The sequence below is a fragment of the Microtus ochrogaster genome, linkage group LG3 (assembly GCF_000317375.1).
Source record: "Microtus ochrogaster isolate Prairie Vole_2 linkage group LG3, MicOch1.0, whole genome shotgun sequence".
Lineage (NCBI taxonomy): Eukaryota > Metazoa > Chordata > Mammalia > Rodentia > Cricetidae > Microtus > Microtus ochrogaster.
Genome location: NC_022029.1, coordinates 16,505,029 through 16,515,881, shown reverse-complemented (window position 1 = coordinate 16,515,881; position 10,853 = coordinate 16,505,029). Strand labels below are relative to the sequence as shown.

The 10,853-nt window shown below is 39.2% G+C and overlaps 1 protein-coding gene across 1 annotated transcript in view; it reads left to right on the top strand.

Annotated features, from left to right (window-relative positions):
• Tdrd15 (tudor domain containing 15) overlaps positions 1–10,392 on the top strand; it is a 16,963-nt gene extending 6,571 nt beyond the window's left edge. Inside the window, 4 exon segments of the mRNA XM_013351268.1 lie at positions 4,315–8,070; positions 8,073–9,028; positions 9,030–9,164; positions 9,166–10,392. Of these exon segments, the coding sequence (XP_013206722.1) occupies positions 4,318–8,070; positions 8,073–9,028; positions 9,030–9,164; positions 9,166–10,153 (5,832 nt within the window). The 5' untranslated portion in view covers positions 4,315–4,317 and the 3' untranslated portion in view covers positions 10,154–10,392.
• Positions 10,393–10,853: the final 461 nt, after the last annotated feature.

Sequence of the window (10,853 nt, the reverse complement as noted above, 5' to 3'; positions counted from 1 at the left end):
AGGTGTTTATCAGCTGTAGGAGTTCTTTGGTAGAGTTTTTGGGGTCGCTTATGTATACTATCATATCATCTGCAAATAACGAAAGTTTAACTTCTTTATTGAATATTTGCAAATACTGTCTCCTAAGTAATTCTTAAACCTTCTCATAGTTTTCTCTAGGAAACAAACATTTTTTTAAAATTTTTGATCTTTCAAATTATATGTTTTTCCTTGTTATTTAGACTTTCAGAATTATATTTCAGGAACCAAGCTGTGGCTTATTTAAGTCTTGAACATTTTTTCTAAGGATTTTTTTTTGTGAGTCTCATAGGCAGGTTCTTTATCTAGTTTGAGTTAATTTTTAAGTGCTTTATGAGCTAGGGGTCCAACTTAGTGATTCATTTTACCATTTTTACAAAATTTTAATAATGCATCTGTGAGCGTGTGTTTGCAGAAATGCCAGAAGAGGGTATTCAATCTCCTGGAGACAGAATTAGAAGCAGTTGTGAGTATCAAGTGTGGGTTCTGGGAACTCAAATCTTCCGGAAGAGTGGGAAGTGTTCTCTAAATGCTGAGAAATATCTCTCCAGTTCATCTTCATTTCCTGTTCATAAGTGTAAGTTTTCCAGGGCTCTTTATTGGAAATATCCTTGCCTCATAAGTTATCCTGATGCCCTTTTCATGGCATTAGTCCTACACGGTGACACAGAAGCAGCAGTGAGCCAAGTTACTGGCTGCTTGTGTGGACCGAGCGAGGAAGGGGCACGGAGGCCTATGAACAGTCATTGTGTTCTTCACTACCAAACACTTGTGCTGAAAAGGTGCCAATTATATGTAGCATTACCTTTTATTGAGCACTAGTGATGGTACTGCAGGTTGACTTTTAAGGATATATAAATATTATATATATATATGTAATATATAATCTCATGTGATTGGATGAAAGGTATTTATAAAGGCCTTTATAGTGATGTTGACATGTGATAACTGATCTGAGCTGCAAACAGAATTTGCTTTTTCCTCTATGTGTTTTGCATAAAACAACCTGACAAGGTGTTCTTATTTACCTTTGGGAATCTTGCAGGGTGAAGCAAACTTGTCACTTTAAGGAAAACAGCAGGCAGCATTTGTCAGCGACAAAACTCAAGTTCTAAGGCAAAATTTAGAGAAGTAGAAAATTACTGTCCTGTCACGACTTGATGATTTTTCTGACAAGGTTGCTGGCACTGTTAATTAATTTGATCGTGTCACTGTTGGATATGCTAGTCCTGTATAAGTGGCTACACCAATATTTTCATACAAATTGATACAGCATCTTATGAACTCATTCATGTTTGAAAGTTCATTCTCAAGACAAACCAGTGGATTTTCTAGCAGAGTGTAACATATTCCTCCATTTATTTTTCTTTTGCATATTTTAAGTAACTGCTTAGAAATGATGCTTACTAAGTTTTTGTGCCGATCAAAAACCATCTTCCCTGTCTACTATGTCTTCTTCTGTGTCTAGATCATATTCATATATATGCCTAGTAAATTTATTGAAACCCATTGAATATAGAAGCAGGTACAAGAGCCCAGCTATTTTAATTAAGCACTAAACATTATAGTTTGTGCACGTTATAAAGTTAACTCTTAATCATTTTCTGTTTTGAAAAATATTGCCTGTCTTGAAAATGTTTATGCTAACATTTACTGAATTTATTATTTTAAAATTGATTGCTAAATATTTCAAAACTATAGTTCTCTTATGTTGGTAGATGTCAGCCACATATGCAAAAACAGTTTGAAGCCCTTAATAATTTTTTTGAGTGCTCAGAGAACCTGAGACCAAAAGTTGGAGAACAACTAAATTAATATACCTTGAGGGAGGGGAGGAAGAAAGGAAGAGAGAGAGACGAGGTGATGTTAGGAAGGGACACTAGTTCTGTTAATTTTCACATAGAAGAATTTTTAGTTAGAATGGTCTCCTCTAGCAGGAAATTCTCTGGCCCAAACTCAGAGAGAGGCGAGTGGATGAGCTGCGTGCTGAGAGCACCTGTAGGCAAGGATGTTTATAGGAAGCCCAAGCAGATGCAGCTGTGGTAGTGTCAGAGGGAGGGGCCACAAGAGGAAATGAGACCGATAACAAGGCACAATATCCAGATCCAGGCAGTGCTGTTGCTTGTTAGACCATGGGGCTCCACGTTCTTTCTGAAGATCTAGTTCTCCCTTAGTGAAGCTAGAAGTCCCTGGGTAGCAGGATAGTTAGTACATGCGTGTATCTCTAAGAGCTCATTGCTCACAATCCTGGGACTATTACAGGTCGGTGCAATTCAGAATTAAGGGCACATGCAGGAAGACTGAGTGGGATTCTAGCATTGCAGAGGAAAGAAGCTTTTTTATTAGATCAGTGTTACAGCAACACAGACAAGAGGAACTGATTCCTAAACTCTGAGATACAAGAGAGTGCAATCATAGGTAACTGAAAATACATGACTTGAGAAAATCTTTCCATTAGTGTATTAAATAGATTTTTAGCATTTAAAAGAAGCTTCATTTTGCTTACTATGATTTCAAAAGCATACTTTTTTTATGACTTCTGGGTTTTGTCTCTTGAAAAACTTTAATATAAGAGAAATATTTTCACATTTCTTCCTTTTAGGAAGATTTGGCTTTTGTCTACAAAGCAGGAACTTTTTTCATGATCCCATTGAGTAAGCTTTGGGGGAGGTAGGTATAGGAGGCTGATTGATTGACATCCACAGAATAGATTTTGTTTTTACACAATTAATGTCTTCCACAGTCTTTGATGAGCACCACTATGTGAGAATTCTCCTGCAAACCACTTCTTCACACCCCCTTTTACTACATCTCCCTAGCTGTTTCCTATAGATTCCTGCTGCTCTCTGGAAACCATTAACTACTGCCCATAAATCTGTATGTATCTTCAACTTAAGCAACTTTTTCTTCTGATAAGTATGCCTGTCCACTGTGAAGATTTCCATTGATTTCTTCAGGAAACTCCCCACTGGGTTGGAGTATAATCCTTCAGCAATCTGTTTTGGCATGCTATTGACTTTAGGTGCGAGCTATGGGTAAGCCAGCCTTAAATTTTTTTTTTTCTTTTTCACTGGAGTGAAGTGAGTCTGTGAGAGCCCTTGGATTAATGGAAGGAATAGTGGTCTGGAGGGATTGGCCTCTGGTGTTTTAAGGGCCTGCTCATACAGCTTCCTTGTTTCTTTGGGCTTTGATTGGCTAATACACCACAAAATACATAGATTTGACAAAGGAGCTCTGCTGGTCCCTTCGTGGCTGTGAAGTAAAGATGGTGTGCATGAAGGATGGGTCCACCAGCCAGAGCCAGGCCATGATAATAACATTATAATAGTGTTCAGTACTGTACGCTGGGGTTCGCTTCAAAATCAGTCTAGAGCACTGAGAATATTTTAAAGTTTCTTTATATTTACTTTATTATTTTTAGAATTTTCTAGATATGGAGACCAAAATAGAAGCAAAGTTATCTCTCATGGCTTAAACTTTTCTTTCTTTTTGTGGCTGGTTCTGTGAGGGTTAAGTCTGCTCAGACTTCACTGTCTTTGCAGGATTATCCTACTTTAGTGGCATTTAGGCCTCAGCACTTTGCTCCCTAGTCAGTGAAGAGCCTTGTTGGTAGGGTCCAAGCCTAGCAAGTTAGCACAAGAAAAAGATTGTACACTTTGTCTCCTCTTTGATTTATATCTGCCCTTGTTTTCTTCTCTTGTTCCCTTGAATTGCTGGTTATTAGAAGCCCCAAAGGAAGCTTGTTTTTTTTCCCCAGGAGGAAAATGAAGTCACTAGTAAACCTGATTTATCTTTTCCATTATACCACATCTGTTATCTAGTATAAGTTTGCTAAGTTTTCTGGGAAGTAAGGATTACCTCTGTGTATTCCAATAATTATCTACACTCTTTTGTCTTGTTATCTTTGAGAGATTTTCTGATGTGCAAAGGTGAGTATTTATCTCAGCACATCTTATGTCAACAATATTTTGCCTAGTACATACATTTTTTTTGCCAAGATGTTTGATTATGATTTTAAAAAGTGCGGACTGATGAGATGGCTCAGTGAATAAGGGCACATGCCACCATGCCTGATGATGTGACTTTGATGTCCAGAGCCTATATGGTAGAAAGACTAACTCCCACGGGTTGTCCTCTGAGATCCGTTCACACACTGTGGCATATATGTCTCACCTCCCCCCCAAATGAATGTAAAAACATGTGCGTTGTATTAGCTACCAAATTTATATAAGACCAATTTTATATAGTATTGATAGCCACCTATCTGCTAATTTGTACTTATTTGTTTTTTTTTAGAAAATGAATTCTACATCTTTATTACCAACATTTTTAGATGTGGATCTGACAGTTTTACATATCGAGTGTCACAAGGACATTCTTGTGAAATTTCAAGGCAAAAGCAATCGAGAGTGTCACTTTGACTATCACATATTGCAGAGGGAAATACAGTATATCCCCAAAGTGAAGAATGATGTGAGAGTCGATGAGTTCTGTCTGGTGGAGGAAAAGGTGACTGGAGAATGGCAGAGAGGCATAGTGGTGGGGAAGACCAACGAACTCTACACGGTGCTGCTCATTGATCGGGGAGAAGAGCTGAGAGTCGATGGGACTCGGGTAGCCTCTGCTTGTGACAAGTTATTTGAGCTCCCTCCCAGAGTTGTATTTGGCATTTTTGCCAACATACTCCCAGTTGGAGAAAAATGGTCGCCCAAGGCTTTGAATTATTTCAAGTCACTAGTAGGAACACAGCTGAAAGTCAATATGCAAACAGTTTTGCCTCTTCAAATGATTCTTCTTGAGGCGCCCAAAGTTATATCTGAAGTTCTTGAATTGCAATTAGGAAGATTCATTGATAGGGATACATTCCGTCTTATTGTGGAGATACTAAAGGAACTCCCCAAGCCAATGCCAGACCTCCTACACCAAAAAAGACCCGAGTCATCATTAAGTAATAACAGTGTTTCACTTGATGTTCAGTATCTCCTAGATAATTTCCAGCCATCTATACCAGTGGGAAGTTTGGACAGCGTCAAAGTGTCATCAGCACTGAGTCCTGAGAAATTTTATTGCCAGTTACTTAAGTGGATTCCAGAGCTAGAAGACTTGACAGAGTGTATGAATTTGCATTACAACACAATAGATCAAGAAAACAACCCTACTTGTGATAATTTTGGACTCCTGTGTGTTGCTAAAGGGACAAATGGACAGTGGCAAAGAGGAATTCTCCAGCAGCTGTTGCCCAACAATCAAGTGAAAATTTGGTTCATGGATTACGGCAGCAGTGAATCTATTCCCTCCGTTCACGTGAAGAAACTGAAAGAGGATTTTATTTTTGCACCGTTGTTTTCATTTCCATGTTCTCTGACATATTTACATTGTCCAGACCCAGAAGTAAGAAAACGACAGCTGACTACATTTAGGCAAGCCCTGTTAGGGCGAATAGTATATGCCCACATTGACTGGTTCAGTGAGGATGAACGTTTGTATTATGTGACTTTACAGTCTCAAGAATCTGTAATTAATACTAAGTGTCTGCTGAGGACTCTGGGCACACAAATACTTTGCCCTGAATTTGAGTCAAACATTTCCATTGCCTTGAGTGAGGCAGACATTTCTGATACAGGCAGCTTTGCACTTGATGGTTTCATTGGGAATGTTGAACAGTCAATGGGTGGACTAAATGAAAAAGAGGACTTCAAAGCAGGTTTTCCTATTAAAACAGTAAGAATGGAGATAGAATCCACCCACATAGCATTTGTAGTGAGTGTACTGAACCCATCAAATTTCTGGGTACGCATTAGTAAGCATCAGAAGAAATTTGAAGACATAATGAAATCTTTAAATACATTTTATGATGTATCTGAAAATGATGAACTAACCCTGAGAAACCCTGAACCTGGACTGTTCTGTTGTGCCAGATATAGCAAGGACAGATGTTTTTACCGAGCCATCATCACTGGAATGAATGATTACTGGATTAATGTTTACCTCTTGGATTATGGAAGTACTGACTCCATACCATTTTTTGATGCAAAAGTTTTGCTTCCAGAATTTTGTGGTTTGCCTCCCTTAGCCATGCACTGTTCACTTGCACAGGTATCTCCTGTCACAGATTTATGGCTACAGGCAGCAACAGATTATTTCAAAAAAATCGTTCTGAACAAAGCAATTTTGCTTCAAGTTCGAGCAAAAAAAGGTGACAAGTACATGGTGACTATTCAGAATATTGAAGCCCCTGAAAATATGGATGTTGTCTCCCTGATGCTCCAAGCTGGATATGCAGAGTCTGCAGAGGTAGCATCAGAAGACTTGCCCAAATCTGTCAGAGACTGTTCAGTGTTAAAGTTAAAATCTAAAGATTCACTTCACAATAAAAATGTTGTGGCCTCTGCCCCTCTCAAAAGACCTAAGTCTGAAAAATGTCATTCTGAAAAGCTAAAAGAAAATCTCTCATCCAACTTGTGTTCTGAACCGATCTCATCACAGCCTTATAAGGCATATGTGTTCAAGCCAGGGAAACTTCTCGAAGTCAACTGTTCTTATTGTCACGGTCCAGGTGACTTTTCATGCCAGCTTCTGTGTAAGTTAGAGGATTTGAAATTACTGATGGAACAAATTCAAGATTATTACAGCGTTCATCCAGAACCATATCAGACTGGGAAGATAGCCTGTGTGGCTAAGCATTCCAGAGACGGGAAGTGGTACAGGGCTGCCATTTTGACTCAAGCATCAGAACAAGAAGTTGAACTAATATTTGTTGACTATGGAAATCAAGAGAGAGTTTTCATTAAAGATCTTTGTGCCATCAACCCACATTTTCTTACTTTAGAAGCCCAAGCTTTCAGATGCTGCCTCAACTATTTAGTTGATCCCACGACTTGTAATCTATTAGACTGGACAGCAGAAGCATCCAGAGACTTTGGAAATTTCATTGCTTCATGTGGAGGATTACTTACTTGTATCGTGTATGCCTTAGTTCTTATACACCCTAGATGCTTATGTAACTTAGTGGATTTGCAATCATCACTTATAAGTGCAAATGAATGTTTCCTTCGTTGTAGCTCCACCCACTCCAGTCTCTTATCAAGGCCACTCCCACTTTCAGTCAGTCTTTACAGTTACTATTACTCTTCCTTTGATATAAAGATTGGAAGTGAAGAAGATGTGTATATATCTCATGTGTATAGTCCCAAAAAGTTCTATTGCCAGCTTTGTAGAAACAGTAAAGATTTAGAGATGTTGGAGACAAGAATCACAGAGATGATTAGCCTTAAAATGTCTTCCACGTATGACTGGAACAGAATGAGACTGTGTATCTCTAAATACATAGAGGATGGGCTTTCATACAGAGCCTTGGTGAAGACAACAGGGTCGTCATCTGGCCCTTGTGTTTATTTTGTGGACTATGGGAATGAGCAATTTGTAGAAGAAAATATGCTGTGTGCCATTTCTGATCAATTTCCAGAACTGCTATTTACACCTATGCAAGCAATTCAGTGTTTTCTGTCAGATCTTAGAGATATAGATATTCCACGAGAAATCAACAGATGGTTTGAAGACAGTTTCTTGGGGAAGCCCCTGAAAGCAGTAATACTGTCCAGGGAATCAGATGGGCAACTTGGTATAGACTTATATGATGGGTATCAACATATAAATCAAACAATAAAACTGCTACTTAATGTTTATGGAGAAAACCACTCCAAGGAAGCATGGAGTGTGGAAAAGAATCAGAGGCTAAATCAGGCATTCACTGTTCCTTTGAAAGAAAGCACAGAAAGCAACTGTTGCCACAATGCAATAAATAAAACTAGCCTTGCAACACATTCTGCAAACCAAACAGATCAATTGATGCATCCCCAACGTGTATATGCCAGGAGTTTGAAATCATCAATTTGTTGTGAAGTTGAACCCATACGAAAAAGCAAAGTGAAGAGGCCCTGTAAGTACAGACTTAAAAATAAAAATGGAAAATTCACTCTTGGGTCTGCACACATTCCTGAAGAAAGTGGCATGGGCCTCACATCACAAAAGACAGTATCAAAAAAATTATTTACCAAAACTTAAATCAAGTAGCTTCCCAAAGGCTGTTCATCCTTCATAGACCCCCGGTCACAAAGATTCTTCAACCCCACATTGACTTGAGTACCCATGTTAACGAGTCTGCACCCACTAGCTACCATCACATTCCACTTGCTGGGAATGAAAATGAAGTGATAGGACTCACCAGTGCTCTAAATGAAAGAACAAATAGCCAGAAAAAGCAGACCTCCCTGAGTCCTCTGGCGAGAGGTCATATAGAATACTCTAGTGACCATACCATGTCCAGAGACATCACAAAGGGAGTATTGCTGCCAGAATCCTTTGAAGTGGAAGTTCTTGATCATGGTAATACTGCCATAGTAAATGGATGTAAAGTTTATTCAGTTAACAGGGAACTCTTAACTATCCCCAGGCTAGGAATGTATTCTTTTCTTCGTAGGATAAGATGGAATGAGCCCACTGAAATGTGTAAAGGCAAAATTGCAGATTATTTTTCCTTGGGAGTAATTAACAGAATAATTGCTTGTGAATTTTTGAAGACACACGATGAGAAGTGGGAAGTCAATGTAACTTGTGGCGATAAATGTGTCATCAAGAAGTTGCTGAGCTGGTCACCCTGTTCTAAGCTACAGGAATTGGCATGGCAGACGCCCCAGGCCATCTCTCACAAAGTTAGTATCCTTGAGAACAGCCATTCGAAGGCAAGAAGAGTAAATCTGTATGATGGTTCTGTGATCTTCACATCACTCTCCCAACAACTGGTAGAAATTCCTACTGAACTGGTAGGATATGGACAGCTTGAAGAAGCCAAAATGATTTATGCATCAAAGACTGGGGGATTTCACTTGAAGTTATTGAAAAATCAGAAAACATCAGATTTAGCATGATTAATTCCTGAAGAAGATAATTCCCTTTTTTTATCAATGGATAATATTAAAAGGGGGTTAGAGTTCTTGTCAATATCTGAGAGATTTAAAGTGGTACCAACCCAAAACAGAAGAGCAGTGGGTACATGAGAAAGTATTTGGCTTTTTAATAAATCATGGACAGCATGAAGTAGTGCCCGTAAATAATGTCAAGGTACTTAGTAGAGAGATCAGAAGTATTAAGACAAGGCATGTCTCATGAATGGATTTGCTTTACATATTCTAAGAAAATGATCCTTGAGTTCATTGTGTGTTTATTTGCCCATTTGAAAATGAGCATGACTGCTCTGAAATATTTAGACGATGCCTGGGAAGTGGAAATGTTGATAGATAGCATGTTGCTTTGCTGGTATTTAAATGTAACTACGTCTCTGGTGGAAGAAAACAAACTGCAATCTTCAGGTACTGTTTTCAGTCTGGAGTCCCAGACTCTTTTGTCACCTTGGGTAATCCAGCCATTTGTTTGGGCACCGCTCCAAAATGGCAGGCGGTATGGCGGCATCGCCACTGTTGTCGATGACCCCTCAGACTTCTGTGTGCAGCTAGAGGATTTCTTTGATACAGTGCAATACCTCTTTACCTTGCTTTCCGACTTAGCAGAGCCCTTGCGAGCCTTGCCACTAGAGCACATGATTCCTGGTTCCAATTGCCTGATCAAAAGTGAGTTGGAGGGTTAGTGGAGCAGAGCAGAAATTTCTCAAGTGCTGGTTCAATCTTTACATCTTGTTCTGATTGACTATGGACTTTCCGCTCATATACCTCACTCAGAAGCAATAAATCTTAAATCTGTACCTGAGAAAATTATGAGTTTGCCAAAGCAGAGCTATCCATGTAGCGTGCATGGTGTCTTACCTACTACACGGAAGTTGTGGAATAATGAAGCCAGGCAGTTGTTTCAAGATTTCCTATGCAAATCAGATTTAGTTTTTCAGTTTCGGGCATATGGTCCTGCAGCAGTATTGGAAGTGGATGTCATTCACAAGAACGACAGTGGAGCAGATGTCTTGGTGGCGTTTGGTCTTGCCGTGCATCCTAAGGATTTAGCTGGTCCCAATGGAATTACTGCTACGGGATCTAAACTACAGAGCAGTTTCATATGTCCACTGTTGGGCAAACGTTGGAACAAAAAAGAAAATATTAATTACAACACCAGAAAACAAAAGCTGTAGAAAAAGAAACCTTTGAAGAGAAGAAATGTTCCTAGGCATCTCTTAAAGAAAAGTCACGTTAGTGAAAATTTACATTCTGGAAATTTGAAACAGAGAAGAAAAATCATCATTGGGAGACAGAACTTCCCAAGTACGATTCTGTTTGAGACATGCATAGCAGCTTTGTCTGGGGACCGACCTGACTGTGTGGAGAACAGCACGGGATGCTTTGAAAATGGTTTTGAAACCCTCCCAGCTGCTGGAGTCCGGGAAAAGAGTTTGACAGGGAACTCAGACGCAGTCAGTGCTAATGAAAAGATCACAGCAGAACACTGGAAAAGTAAGTGGCGGTTTTCATGGAGTTTCTGGTTTTGATTCTTTGTCTTTAATGGACATTTTGTCCAGAATGGAGATAACCATATTATAGGGGAAAAATCTTATTAGATAATCTGCATAGAGTTAGGCATGGTGTGTTGTGGGTACAATCTCAGAACTTAACAGGTAGAGGCAAGAGGGTCACCTAAGGCTAGTCCCAGCTACACTGTGAGTTCCAAGCCAGCTAGAGTGGCATAGAAAAGCCCTGTGTAAACAAACAAACAAATGGACATGATAATCTGGGCCATAAAATGTTGTTTTGCCATCTTTATCATTTCTAAATGATTAATTTATTACCTTTCCATAACAAGTAGCTATTTTGACCACCACAGGCCTGTACACATGC